Source organism: Sesamum indicum, linkage group LG3, assembly GCF_000512975.1.
Source record: "Sesamum indicum cultivar Zhongzhi No. 13 linkage group LG3, S_indicum_v1.0, whole genome shotgun sequence".
NCBI lineage: Eukaryota > Viridiplantae > Streptophyta > Magnoliopsida > Lamiales > Pedaliaceae > Sesamum > Sesamum indicum.
The window spans coordinates 19263371-19279278 of record NC_026147.1 but is presented as its reverse complement, the minus strand read 5'-3'; the positions used below and the strand labels follow the sequence as shown (position 1 = coordinate 19279278).

Below are 15908 nucleotides of genomic sequence, written 5' to 3'. Positions count from 1 at the left end.
CTATCACCCTATAAAGTCTACTTTTAGTGTTATGAAGTGGATAATGTCAACTGTCAAGCAAGTCTTGACATTTGCAAGTAATATATTAGTAATTTAGATTGAGCTGGATATCTAACCGTCTAATTTAATCTAGTTAACGGGACATTAAAGACTTTGCGACCAAATTTAGGTCTTTAATTTTATTATGAAATTACATGTTTTTTTTTAAAAAATTGTGAATATAATTATAAATTATTAGCTAGCTTGTACTCTAAATTTGGTCTTATTCACATATATTTTATTTTTGAAAAAGATTACCAATTAAAATTTGGAATAGGGTAAATTACAAAAGATTTTTTTTAAAATTTTTTTTCATAATTATAATTACCCCATCATTGTATGAAAAATCACAAATTTCGTGGAATTAACGGCTATTTAAGAAATACAACCTTACAATGGGCTATCACGGGGTAATTGTTAGAGGACTATTAATTTCAGAAGAGTATTCATAATTTTTTAAATAATAAATATGTATTTGTAACTATATTAGAAATCTGTTTTAACTTATCTTTTGAAATATGTTGGCCAATTAACTTTTCAGAAGTAATTGTTTTTCCCCTCAAAGGTATAGAATTGACTACAGTGAAATTAGAATGCGTGCCCAAAAAATTACCAAAATAAGGTAATTGCAAGATATAATATTTACGTGGTACGGAAAAGTCTCATTACGTTTACGATTGCTCAGAATTAATAATTTTTCACAAGTATAATTTTGAACGAGTTCTAATTGATAAAAAGTCACCAGCCAATATACTAAGACGCCTATAAAGCATAAGTATTCTATTTGAATGTAATATTAGGTCAGACTCCACAAAAACACGTTGACGGTTCCCATTTACCTACTTTAATGAACCCTTCTTAGTTGAAAATTGATTCATCAGTCTTACGAGATCATTTAAAATGGGAAAAAATACAATCAACCTTCTTGTGGTACTCCAAATGAGCAAATTACTCTTTTATAAAAAAAAAAAGACAATTTACCTCCCTAGGTTTTTCAAAATGCACCAATTTATCCCTCCGTGTTTTTCAAAATGAAGCAATTTAACTCCTTAGATATGGAGATAAATTGCTTTATTTTAAAAAAAATATAGAAGTATAAATTGTTATTATTTTTTTTATAAAGAGATAGTTTGCTTATTTATAAAATTATATGAAAATAAATTGCGACAAACCCATTTAAAATGTTGAAGAATTACATATGTTCAAGCAAGGTTTATTCTCGAGGATATTCTTCGGATCTGGTCCATGTATACATACAAATATGTATATATATATATATATATAAATGTCTGCAGTCTGCTGCTTCGGACCAGACAGTCTTAGCGTATTCATACATCGGTTGTCTTAGTTTCATCTTCCTGATCTTGATGAAATATCAATGGCTGCCATGAATTTGTTTGTTGATTGTCATCTAATCATCATCTTCCCCTGCAAACCGCTCAAAGTTTGTGATTAGATGATCATCAACAAACATCTTCCTAGTAGTTCGGATGATCCTCTTTTTCAATCTTCATTGTGTAATAATCTGTGTTCTTTCTACTATCCATTCGGGCTCACTTCAGCCCATATCGAGGTTTAGTTTATTTGGCGAAGTTGAAGTTCCGTCTTGAGTTCAAATCCCATCCGTATGCCGGTGTTGTTTTACGGGCTTGGTGATTAGCTGTACAAATTTGGTGTTGATTACTGATATATTGATTGTTGCCGTCGTTGAAAATTCAGATTTATGATGTAATTATGATCAATTCACTTTATTTCAAGAGACCTACCTGCCGGTATCTTGGAATTTAAAGTCGCATTTGAATTCAAAAATTTGAAATGATGGATTCCAAAATTTTAACAAAATATCTCTCGAATTTCTTCGGATAGTTTTAAATTTAAAGGATCTCAAATCCTTCCATTCTATGAACTATATTTCGTTGTATATTTTCCGTCGATCTCACTAAAATTGACTTAGGTATAAGAGGAATTTTGTTGGAGCCCATCCAACAAGCCTAACGATGTATTATTTCATCTTAGGTAAGTAATAGACATATGAGAGGCATGTACGCTCCTGGGCAAGGTAGTAGGCCAGCAATTAATCACTTTGTACACTTGCTAATTATTATTAAACTCATAATCTACTTTGAAAATATTAGGTCTATGATACTTTCCGTTCCTGCATGTTTGATTCGAATGGAATTTAATACTAAAAAAGTAATTGTGGAATAAAATGTTAGGTATAGGTTATTTCATTTAAAATATTTGGACAGTTTAGGATATTAAAATAGAAAAATGAATTAAAGTTTCTAGAAATGTTTGGTATATTGAATTGCATTATAAATTAATACATATATATTCTCTTTTTACCGTGGTAAAGATATACTATAAAAAACTATGTCAATAATTAAAAAAAATTAGAAAGGAGAGTGAATTTATTGTTAATTTACCGACGATTAATTTAGCAAGGGCTAAGAATTTTAAGTTCTTAAGATTTCAAAATTAATATTAAAAATAAAATATTAGAAAGAAATTTTAATATTGCAAAACATTCTTTGCAGAACGTTCATCTCAAAATTTTACCAACATATTTTTGTTAGTGAAATTTCTAGCAAAGCCAGTAACAAAAAATTTGACGCTAAAAATCATCGATAAATTATATTTTGCTATCTGAATTATGACCATTTTTATACTTTAGCATCAAAACTTTTTTTTTGTGTTAACTTTATATCTCAACTTCACAAAATTTTGCACTTTGTCATTTACAACTGTTTTTCAATAAAAAAAAATTTGTCGAAAAAATATTACATATAGTGCACATGTGATACTTAAGGGTTACTGATGTATTATTTTTCACGTATACATAGCATGTGATGTTTTTCCGACTGAAAGATCAACAAAAAATGGTTATACTCTTAGAAATGGTGACCAGAAAGTCAATTGGATTGGCGGTTTTGGGAACCATTTAGCGATCTTTATGAATGTCATATTATCTTGATGAATGTAGTAAGCATTAATATGTGGCACCATGTATTTGTTGTGCTTACTATTTACGTTGAACGAGATTTTTACGTCACAATAAATGCCCACAGACCAATTGAATAACCCATGTAGTTGGGCTGCGCATTGGATGGCAGTTATGAAACCAACTTCTGAGGGTTGGTCTAAAACGTTCCAAGTCGAGGACTTGAGACTGGGCATCGAGAGTCCTATAGAGACTTGCACTACGTATTACATTCTTGAATGAGTGTCGTGTTTCATTGACGACAGACATGAGGTGTTTATGCAATTTTAGTGGATTAGTTGACAAGGTTGTTAACTGATTGAACTGACTCGCGGGAATCATCATATGAAAGCTTTGGAGACTTGGTTAGTATGACTTGTACTCCCGGATCCGATAGTACAGGATTAGTCTTTGAAATTGAGGAATCATGGCAGTCGCATACATATGAGGACTATATCTTGGATCTGGCAAGAGATGACTGTGTCTTCAATGTGGTCATTATAAGCCTTTTTTTCAGTGTAGCCGGATTATGAATTGAGAACGGTGGGTTTCAAGATAAAATCCTTCCTCTATCAGTATATGATAGATATATCTCTTATATGCTCTGAGACGGTTTAGACTATCTAAATCTATGGCTATAGCGATTGGTCGAATAGAAATGATTTTCTTTGTCGATCAATAGAGTAAAACATCTCAAGTACTTAGCATAGTTGCCTGGTCCAGGATGGGAACTGACGCCCAATTCTATGCCCTAGACTAAGGGCGGGAGATGATCTACGGAAGAATCATACCTGTATGAAACTCGAGAGCCTAAATATTCACGCCAACATTCACCTAGTTTTTAGTGCCAACAGTTGCTAGACACCCACCCATGGTGACGGGCGTTCTCGATTAATGGTTAATTAAAAATAATTAATTAAATTAGAGATTTAATTAATTATTTGTATTGGACACAATCCTCAAGTTCTAGCTGAGGGTGAACCTCAAGAGTCACACACAAATCACTGTGGAATTGGTGGAATTAATTTAAAATTAACTCGAGAAGAAACGAATTAATTTAATTGGATTAAATTAATTCAAGAAAAATATATGAATGATTGGATCATTTATTTAATAATCCATTTGATAGATGACTCAAGAATTAATTAATTAATTTTGGGCTTAACACCTTTAAATTAATTGGATTAATTTATTAGGTTTGACTTAATTAATTGATTGGATCAATTAATTAGTGTTTGAGCTTAAATTTATTTAATTGAATTAAATGAATCTTTGGACTTTGTTGGACTAAAATTAATTTAATTATTGTCTAATGGACATTGGTTGGGCTTGATTTAATTTGATTAAATCAAGCCTGGTGCATACTTGAAGTCCAAACCCATTTGAGGGAGGTTGGAGCAAGTTAAGAAGGAGTTGATACTCCTCACCATGATGAACATACTCCTCACCTATGCATGTGTGTGTATAGGTTGCCTTGGAGGTAAACTTGGTAGTTATTGAATTTTGATTTCAATTGTATGTAATATATAAAACTACACACATATCCTGCATAACCAACACATGAGCCACGAAATTTGTTGAATTTCTCTCTAAAAAATATTCTCCTTTTTGTTCTATATTGAATTGGATTCAAGTTAGAATATAAAACAATCCAAAAGTACTAAACAATAGTGTTAGTTGGGAGTTGTTTTTCTTCTTGTTCTCGCTTTTAGTCATTTTCTCAAATTTTGTTACTCTTTTGATAGAAAAAAGCATGTATTCGTTCACTTTTCAGCCACTTTTCGTCATGTACTTAGCACTTTCAATCCAATTAGTTACGAAATTCTTGTCAATGGTCCTATAAATCACAAATATATCACTTCTAATTCTTGTATTAGATTCCATTAGTACTCTGAATAACATATGACTATATGTTAAGTATGCACATTTTCTATCAAAATACTACAAATTTGATGAAAGAATAAAAAATGATAATTTTTATAATTTACAGGACTATTAACGGAAATCTCGTGAACAATGAAATAAAAATTACACTAACTCTAAAATACAAGATGAAAAATGCAATTCCCCCTATAGATTAGTGTACTTTAAACAACCATCATTTTCTTGTGCAAAATTTTCTATAAGCTTATGACCACTTGTTAGAAAGTCTTTGAAGTTGTGTTTTGCACGATTCTTTTTTATGTAATATAAAAGGATATTTTTATGTAATATTTATCCTAATGCTATTAAAGTACAACAATGTCTAATAATACTCAAATAATTAATGTGATTTATATACTCAAAGTCATCAAGGAATATCAAGAATTTGAAAAAAAAAAAAAAAAAAAGTCGCCCTTTTACGATAGAAGTAGTTAATAGTATGCGTAGTGGTGTAAGGCCTCAATGCTTCATAGCGTTCATATGTGTGGAGCCGATTTGTTTACCAGGAAGTTTCATATTCTAACTTTTTTGTATGCATAATTTCCTCGCTCGGACTAGTGGTAGCCACGAACTGCGAGTAGGGATCTAACGAGAAGTCTCATTTTTTAACCCCATTATGTACAAAATTCGTCCAGAATAGCAGCAACTACGAATTGCGATCAGAGATCATTAGTCTGGAGCCCAAAGGACTGAGTTAGGTAGACTTTGTGGGAAAAGAATAAAAATGAAAAAGTTAACAAGCCATAAGGACGAGGGCGACTTACTCCATACGTAGAAAATAAGTATATAAACAAAGAGTACTATTTTCTAACAAATGAGGAGCACTATTTTCTTACATCTATTTAAATCTAGTCAATAACGTTGAAAGTGCCATCCTGACATATTTTATAAGCGTGAAATATACCTCGTCACATGCATTAACCTGTAAAGATTATAAGGGTAGTTTGGTCAAGAAAAAAATTATTTGACATGCAATGAGTCAATCAGGGTTAAATATAAATTTTCATTTTCTTTTTCCTAATATCAACAAATTTGATAAATTTTGACTAATAGAGGAATCTATTTGTTAGACAAAAATAAACGTTAAGGGTACTAAATGTAATTTTTCACATTGCATGATATCTATATATAATTACGCACCTCAGAGGAAAGCGGTGTACTTATCCCTGATAATTATATAGTGACAATATTAAAATTTTTGTAATTTAATATATATTTTTAGTGACAGTTTTAATGTTACTATTTGATATTTTATCACTAATATTATATTTTATTGTAGTGATAACTGATCTTCTGTCGCCAATAATCAGTACCTAACCACGTGCAAACAAACACCCAGATCAGGATGTACGTTTAGCCCCATCAAGTTTCAAAAATTTGAACCCACATCATGGATGTAGCTCTACGTTAACCAGTAAATCACAAAATGATTTATTCCTGGAGTTTTGATCTGTCACTTAATTTTGATCTGTCATTTATTTTTAAAATTTTAAATTAATTATCTTTTTAACTCATTCATTTATGATGATTTTTCATAACTAATTTTTTATAGTTTTTTTTCCTCATGTATTTTTCTCCAACATTATTTATTATACACTACAAGAAAACAGAGTATCAGAAACGAAAATTTTCGTCTCTGAAAGTAGGAATTCCGTCTCTGAAATAAATTAGCGACGGAAAAATCCATCGTCGAAGTCCGTGGTTGAAAGCCCCGTCGCTAAATTAGTACCCTTAACGTTTATTTTTCCGTCTAAACAAGTATATACTTGTTTGTCAATATTCTTTTACAAATCAAAATATTTATATTAACTTATCATCTTAATATATATTTTTAAATACTTTTTTAAATACTTTTTTACTTTACAAAAATTAATAATACGATCATATAAATATCTTATTTTAATTTATTTTTAGAATGTGCCATACTTATTATTCCATTTTCGCTTTCCAATTAATAGCTATAATTATTAATAGAGTACGAGCTATATATATATATACACATTTATATAATTTTTCAATAATATTTGCACTTGAAACTAGTGGTCCTTCTCGAGGAAATAAATTAATATTACGTACTATAGTACATAAAATATTCATAATAGTGTACCAAGTTATCCTCCTGCTCAACGATACAGGCAATTAATATATATATATAATACTTGATATACGTGCATAATTTTAATTTTTATTATATTTATTTAATTAAATAAATTGAAAGATGTATCACGACTGATTGATTACAATTAATGATATAAATTAACTTAAAATTCATATGAATATGAATAGAAAATTATTTATTGATATAACTAATTAATTAAAGATATTATTATTTGTAATTTAAATAACAATATTTTGTGTGCCAGACAGTTGGTACTCTAAGTCCCTCCCACTTAAATTAATTAATATTATTAGTGAACAAAGTACACTTGAGATGTGCGCAAAATATTTATATTTGTTATTGATTTTATCATCTAATTTTTTGTGGCTGATTTTGATAGAATTTTTTTTTTGGGGGGGGGGGGGGGGCGAGAAAGCATTTGAAGGAAGTTTTACAATATTAAAATTCATTTCTAATTGAAATATTTTGTTTCTAATGTTCATTTTGAAATCACAAAAACTTAAAATTCTTATCGCTTGATAAATTTGTTATTAATTATAAATAAAAATTTGCTGTCATTTCTAATTTTTCCTACCTATTATCATAATTTCTTATAGTGGATATGTTCTCGTATTTTATTTAATACATGCATATATATATATATATATATAAGATTAGTGTTAAAATACTTTTTGAAAAAAAAATATAGAGATGGTTATTCTTTTTTATTTAATAAAAATAAAATATCTATATCAAATAAATTAAATAGGAAATGTAATATCATTAGGCAGTTAGTACATCTAACTTGACTGGCATCACAACGACAGGCTTGCGCCCAAACCTGCGACGACACGTTTGTACAATTAACACGTGGAGAAAATCAAGAAACGCTATTTTGCTTATTTGAAACAAGGAAAAAGTTTAAATTGTGCAAATAGTAACAATTAACAAACAAAAGCTATTGACCATTTTCATATGAAATTCAATTTTGTTGCACTATTATAAATATGATTTTTTATTATGGTCAGTTACATGGTTAAAGTTATATAATCGTGGAGAACATTAATTAGGGTGAATTATTTTTTTGTCATTTAAATTATGATCGTTTTTACATTTTGGCATTTAATTTTTTTTTTATATCAACTTACCATCTCAACTTTATGAAATTTTACACTTTGTCATTTATAATTATTTTCAACCAAGTTTTTTGTCGAAAAAACATCACATATAGTGCACATGTGATACTTAAGAGTTATATGATGTGATATTTTTCACATATGCACAACATAATAGCCTATTAGGTTTCTTCGACAGAAAAATCAATAAAAAGATAGTCATAAAGTGCAAATTTCGTGATTTAGTTTAGATGGTAAGTTGATATAAAATAAAAAAAAATTCAATGACAAAATGTAAGAATGAACATAATTCAAATTGCAAAATGTGTGCCCACATGCACTAAGAAATCACCTCATAGCTCTAACTATAAATGGACCATTATCTCTCTCTACAGTTGCTTATAGTGAATCAAACATATTGGAATTCAGCTCAATCCAAACTGACGCTATGATGCTAACTCAAGCATCATTCCACTGTCCTACGATGAAGTTTTCTTTGGAAAAATTTCCTCGCAAGATCACTAAAGTTTCGTTGTTTGGTGGTTATGATGAGAAGAACAATTTGAGATCAAGATCAAGAAGCTGTCGGGAATTGGCTGTCAATTACAATGGCTATCCCTATTTCACTTCTCCCCGCCACCCTCTTGAATCGGAACTGGCAATGCAAGAGGCGGATTGCAGTACTGCCGAGGACGGTAGCGGCATAGGGATCGTTAATTTCTTCCAAGGAAAGAATATTTTCATTACCGGGGGAACTGGTCTTGTTGGAAAAGGTATGATCATGCATGTACGTACTTATTACATTTTGGGAGGGTTTGTAAGAACTTGTGTTTTCCTAGAAGCATGGTATTTTAGGAAAAGTGGATACGTGATTAAGATGTAAGAGCTGAGAGTATTTGAAAATAATAGAAAAAACTCTTTTCCGTTGGGAAATTGATTGAGGGGTTGGAATGAAATAAAATATGAATTACGTTGGGAATGATAAGGTTAGGAAACGAAGATGAAGAACTAAAGTGATATATTTTAAACATAAATTTATAGACCTATGTATGATATTTATTCTAAATTAAAAAAACAGCCAAAAATTCAGAATTTGGTATGAAGTTGGCTGAAAATTCCAAATTCTATGGGTTTTGTTCTTTTGTGACCATGATTGTCATAAACATCTTTTGCATGAGAAACGATCTTCATCAAGATGGACCTTCAATCATATTCTCTTGTAATTTTTTGTTATATTATCATGTCGTATGAAAAGAGCCATATTGTCATATTTTTGTAGTTCTGATCGAAAAGTTATTAAGATCGACATCAGTGGGTAAAATATATGTACTTGTGAAGGCAAACGATAAGGAGACTGCATCGCAAAGATTGTCAGAAGAAGTACGCATGTTGCTTAGTATTATACGATCATAACTTATTTTTCGTCATTGCAATTAATTCAATCAATACCAATTTGTCATAAATGTGATTTTGTGTTCGTTGTTTTAGATTATACATTCAGAATTATTTGAATGTATACGAGAAAAATATGGAAGCTCATACGAAGAATTTGTACGAGAGAAGTTGATACCTATTGCTGGAAATATTTGCAAATCCAATCTAGGAATGGACCCTTATTACACACATACAATCACAGAGCAAGTGGATGTGATCATAGGGTCCGCAGCTAGCACAAATTTGAATGACAGGTTACTTATCTTGTACCTATTTGAATGGTTAAGTGATAGCTTTCGGGGCTTAAATCATGCACAATATGTAGGTACGACTTCTCACTCGATGTAAACGTGAATGCTCCTCAACGCTTGATGAGGTTTGCTAAGACGTGCAAGAACCTCAAGCTTTTTGTACATGTTTCAACAGGTATGTACAAAAATAGTGTGCGCACTTTTAATGTACGTGTTGGTATTAGTGGAATATTGATTACGTCTTGGTGTAGCGTATGTTAATGGAAGACGAGAAGGGATAATCTTTGAAAAGCCGTTGAGTATGGGAGAAAATGGGAAAAAGGAGGATGACGGGACGTCTTCATCCTTGTTTCCTCGACTGGATGTAACCGATGAGATAAACCTGGCTATGAAATCATGCATAGCCTCAACGGAGAATGATTTGACCAAAAATTTGAAAAGACTAGGCCTAGAGAGGTATATATTTTCACCATCTAGCTTATAATCTCTAATCTTCGATATTTTTCTAACCGATATAAACCATGTCGAAAATGATCATATTAGGGCTGCATTCTACGGATGGTACACTACATATCACATGACGAAAGCAATGGGTGAGATGGTGATCAATGAAATGAGAGGAGACGTGCCGGTGCTGATCGTCCGACCATCTGTTATCGAGAGTAGCTACAAAGAGCCGATCCCTGGATGGATACAGGGAAATAGGTTTAAGTCCATGTCGCTTAATTATGCATGCCAATCATTTCTATAAACAAAATTGTTTCTTCTATTACAACTATTCGTAATCATGGGCGTGCAATCTATGAATACAGAATGTTCGATCCGGTGATTATGTCTTATGGAAAAGGGCTGCTTCCGGCTTATCTTGCGGATCCAGATGTATATATGGATATTGTAAGTATACAAATTTTTCTTGTCTCATTGACGCAGACTTGACTGCACATCACCAACATATTGGACAAGGTGTTATTTTTTTCTGGTTAGAAGCACACGATTCTGTCTTGAAAAGACGTCCCATTAGCAAGGGTGATGAACTATATAAGTTACTATATAAGTTTATATGCCATCTGAGCTCTTTGTCTCCATTTGACAAACAACTAGAGGGCACAAAACACCTCTTACATTATATTAACAGATTTCACATTCCTAATATATCAAATAAAGTCTCAACAACAAATATTATTGCGAAAAAATTCAATTTTGATGCGCTAATATAGATGTAGTAGAAATTTTCATCCAACTGATCAATTCAAGATCTGTAATAAAGAACTATAAATTTATGAAAAATAACAATTTTGATTCAGAAAATCCTAATTTGGTCGGAATATGTCACATGGCCTGCACGTGACACCTAGAAATTGGGGATTTTTAAACTTTTCCCACCAAATTAGGTCTTTTTGGATCAAATTATAATTTTTCATGAATTACAGTCTTTTATTACAAATCTCGAATTTTGGCTTGGATTGAAACTGCCACCACCAATTTCTTAGTGGACGAAAATTGCATTATTTTTTTTTTTTTTGGCATTTTTCCTTAATGCAATTTCGGTTCAGTATTACATCGAGGTGGTGGCAATTTCAATCCATGTCAATTCAAGATTTACAATAAAGAACTGTAATTCCAAAAAATCCAAATTTGGCTTAAATTTGTTATATAGCCCACACATCACACTTAAAAAAATCGGGAAATTTTATACTTTCCGACCAAATTAAGGTTTTTAAAATCAAAATTGTCATTTTTCATAAATTACAATCTTTTATTACAAATCTGGAATTGACCCACACTGAAAGTGCCACCACTCCTACGTGAGCCCACCAAAATTGCATTTTTCCCAATATTGGCAGATTAACTTCCTCACGATGATCTTCATCTATGTGAATGGTCAGGTCCCAGTTGATCTGGTGGCAAATACAATTATTGCAGCTATTGCCAAACATGGAATTGTCAAAAAACCAGACTTGAATGTCTACCATGCGGCAACTAACTTTGTGAATCCTTTGCAATATTCTGACTTTTTCGACTACATTTATGAATACTTCAATGCAAAGCCTGCAACCCTGTCTGGAAGCATTGCAAAGATGAAATTATTCAAAGAATTCGGTGACTTCTCTAAGTACATAAGAGATGAATTGCTCCAGCCTGATGGAGTGACAAATGCAATGACGCCCCAAAAGCTTCAGAAACAATACAAAGCAAAGGTTGCCTATGCGGAGCAGTTGTGCAAAATGTATGAATTCATAGGATTCTTTCAAGCAAGGTACGTACGAGTATGATCGATGCGTATATATACGTAGACCTCAAATAATTTAAGTAGGAAGCGAAAAAATATTTAATTTAATTTTCTTAATGTCTTCCTCATTAATTAAATTCGAGATCCAAACATGATGTAAATCAATTTACACTATGTCTTTACAAAGTTGAATAATCACCACTATGAATTGTAGCTGTTTTAATTAGTATTGATGAAAAAAGTTATAAATAGACATTTGAGTCTAATGTAATTTTCAAACTTTTATTGTCAGGTTTCATACGGGCAACACTCGGAAGTTATTAGAAGAGATGTCGGAAGAGGAGAAGCTTTGTTTTGAAGTTGATGCAAGAAAAATAGATTGGAGAAAATATTTTGTCCAAATTCACATCCCGGGTTTCAGAAAGCATGTGCTTAATGACACAAAAGTATCTGTCTAAGGTATATGACTATTAGGGAAAAAAAATTATACTTTTAGTCGTCTGATTTATGAAATTTTTAAAATGATTCCAAATATAGAAAAATAGAAAAACTCGATACATTTAGTCGTCTACTGTATGGAATTTTCTAAATAAATTCAAAAAATTGAGAAATTATCAACACATTTAGTCCCATCTCCAAGTTTTCGTGAAAAAATAGATAAAAAGGACACATACAATGCGCATGTTCGTAGCTTGGCTCTACACACAACTGATAGACACGTATATTGCACGTGCCCATGCCGGCTATTTTTTATGAAAACTTGGATATCGGACTATATATGTGGAATTTTTTCAAATTTGGGATTGTTAAAAATTATATAAAGTATAGGACTAATAATGTTGAATTCTATCAATTTTGGACCATTTTAAAAATTTCGTAAGATAGGAGATTATAAATGTTTATTCCTATCTTGTGGACTAAAAGTGTAATTTTGCTGACTACTAGGAAATAAAGAAAAGAAGCAAAGAAGGAAAAAAAAAGTTAGAACATGATCTTGGATGATTGAATGTTACAAAGGCACTGTTCGATTGTATGCTGTACTGAGAGTGCAATGAGTTTGTTTTCCAAACATGCATGTAATAATTAAGTATTTTTGTGTTCTTTTGGACATGTTGCTGAAAATCGAAACAAACTGAAGCCATGAGAAAATTATAAGCTCTGTACACTGTTATACAAAATATTGTAGGTGAACAGTACAAGAAAATCGCTCAATGGCAATGAAAATAAATTAGTACGGAGTTAAATAGCAAGTAAAATTCTCGTCGCTAATTTATATTATTTAATATAAGAAATGTACTTACTAACGAATTTAGCAACAAATAGTTTAAATTATACGTTAAATACTGTCGATATCAACGAAAAAATTAATACTAATTTTAGTATCAAATTTATTCATAACTGTTGATTTATTTTGTTACAGTGAGTGTCACAAGAACCGTACAAATAGAAGAGGAGAAGAAGTTAGGTGGAGTAAGCTAACTATATCCTATAACCGTCATTACCTAACCAAACTGCTGCCAACCAATCACTACCTAAGAAGAAGGTGAAAAATAAACAAAGTTGGACTTGGGGGCATTATTACCAAGCCCAACTTGGCACATGTAATAAGAACTTAGTAAAGATATGTGCTATGTGTAGGATTGATGAATCCCTTCTCAAACTTATCTTGCATGATGTGACAGTCGATTTCTAAATGTTTGGTATGTTCATACGTGTAATGTACATTGCTATTTTGTTGTCATAAAAGAATGATATAGACACTTGCACTGTGATTCCAACAGTGGGATATCCACGAAAGCTCACAACTATTAAGATGAATCGAGTTGGATACTATAAATATAAGGTTCGCTGGACGATAGATCTTTGATTCTGTGTTCAAGAAAAATATCAATTGATACTCGTTTTCAATCAAATAGAAAACACAAAGTATCTCATACCTGAAAATACAACACTTATTTTGAGGAGAACCACCAAACGACTTTGGAAATTTATATTGTAGACGTTGAAGAAGATATTAGTTGACTTCTCTCGACCGACGAAAAATTACTGGGTTGCAGAGGAGGTTAGATCCAGTTGAGGTACAAGACATATCAGAGAGGTCAATTTGTAATCAAGTCGTATAAGAAATCGATACGCTTGATATTTAGGTGCCCATATCAATATATTTATGTGTACATTCATTATGATGTAATTTGCCTAAAATAGTAATTAATTAGGAAAAAGTTATAATTTTTATGTTTCATAATTTCAGCTGTGATTTTGGTCCCGTTATTGAATGACTCAACAGATTGAGTACCATTTCTATTAAATAGTTAACTTAACCAAAGAAGTTGACGCACGTGCTCCTTTTATTAATAATTTAATAAAAATGGGTAACGAGACATAAATTTACAATTTTGTTGAACTTGTGGGATTAAATTTATTGAATTATAAAATAATGAGATCAGAATAAAAAAATACGTAAGTTATGATATATAAATTATAATTTTTTTCATAGTAATTAGTAAATGATCATGAAGACTAACTCAAAACTTTGTATTCTTACTGAATCGACGCGGACACGTTAAATGAAGCAAATTAAGGTCATGAACTTTACCTAGTGGATGCCGTGTTTCTCCCACGAAATGGAAAAAGGAGTCAAAATTATCGATACGAAGGATCGTTTTATTACAAGTTCTTTAAGATCATATTTTCTTAATTTTCACAAAGGATATGTTCTGTAATTTACCAACTCTATGAAAATCCTTTATGCCAGTTCAAAGCTGGGGACTGCGTTCTTGCTGCTTGACATCTGATTCCAATCAAGATTCCAAAACATGGTACAATATTCTCTTTTTCCTGCAAATTCACTTGCATTTTTTTTTTTTTTTTGTAAATTTTGAGGAAACAATTACAGTTTTTTATATCATAAATTTTAATTAATAGCAACCAATCCACGCCAATTACTAATATTAAATGTGTATAGCTTGTCAATAACTACTATTACAATAAACCAGCAACACCTACTACTAAATTGATTTGTTAAGCCTCGAATACCTGATCTAAAATCATGGGGCCTCAACTTTGCAACTAAAAAAGCCCGTTACAATTTTGAACTTGAATTCGAGAAACCGAACTTATTGATATTTACAAGAATATATTTATTCATCTACCATCTCACTTAAAATCTTAAGCTCGAGAGACAAACATTCAGTATTTGATTCATCAACTCCAGAAACAAGAAATTGAGTGATTTTTCCACAACATCAAACCACAAAAAGATGTACAACCAACTCACCGAAATCAAAAAACAAAACCTCATGCACCACTGACACATGAGAACAATCTTTGGCTCCTAAACCTCACAAGTTGCTTAGGCTTACAGGCACCATCCTCCGGGCCAAAACTCCGGACATCGACCGAGTACCAACGACGGTGATGCGCCCCACCGGATCCCGGAACTCTACCGCCCTCCGTCATGAAGTACTTGTTTTTGCTGAAACTGTATTGATCATCATCATCATCATTTGTGCAGAAATCTTGAGTTTGTGTTGCACCGGCAGAGAGACATTCGTACCGTCGTCGAGTTGTGGTTTTCTTGATTGATTTGTATACCATTGGAATGAGTCCTTCCATTTTTTCCTCCTAGGGCTGATTGGTTTTGGGGGGCAACTGAATTATTTGAAGACTTTGGGTTATATGGGTTTGGTGGGAAAGTTGGTCAGTCTTCTTATCTCCACACTTTCCATTTATAATAGAGAGCAAAAATAAAAGAAGAAGAGTTAGGCAAAATAGAAGAGGTCACTGTTTATTTGACTTGAATTATCATACAAGAAATTTGTTGGTCCCTCTAAGAAAT

General features: G+C 31.6%; 2 protein-coding genes across 2 annotated transcripts; one reads left to right on the top strand and one right to left on the bottom strand.

Moving 5' to 3' along the window:
- LOC105159016 (fatty acyl-CoA reductase 2-like) lies at positions 8640-12528 on the top strand. The gene is made up of 9 exons (XM_011075947.1): positions 8640-8928; positions 9435-9535; positions 9644-9843; positions 9915-10015; positions 10074-10296; positions 10384-10545; positions 10653-10734; positions 11727-12097; positions 12363-12528. Exons 1-9 carry the CDS (start codon positions 8640-8642, stop codon positions 12526-12528), a joined length of 1695 nt encoding a protein of 564 aa, XP_011074249.1.
- On the bottom strand, positions 15368-15685 carry LOC105159015. The gene has a single exon (XM_011075946.1). The coding sequence runs from the start codon at positions 15683-15685 to the stop codon at positions 15368-15370; it is 318 nt and encodes a 105-aa protein (XP_011074248.1).

What these genes read in the sequence shown, in the direction of transcription:
- LOC105159016 (XM_011075947.1), top strand. Translation starts at nt 8,640, where the DNA reads ATGAAGTTTTCTTTGGAAAAATTTCCTCGCAAGATCACTAAAGTTTCG. An exon ending in AACTGGTCTTGTTGGAAAAG is followed by an intron (nt 8,929 to 9,434) that starts GTATGATCATGC and finishes ATATTTTTGTAG; the next exon opens with TTCTGATCGAAAAGTTATTA. An exon ending in CGCAAAGATTGTCAGAAGAA is followed by an intron (nt 9,536 to 9,643) that starts GTACGCATGTTG and finishes TCGTTGTTTTAG; the next exon opens with ATTATACATTCAGAATTATT.
- LOC105159015 (XM_011075946.1), bottom strand. Translation starts at nt 15,685, where the DNA reads ATGGAAGGACTCATTCCAATGGTATACAAATCAATCAAGAAAACCACA.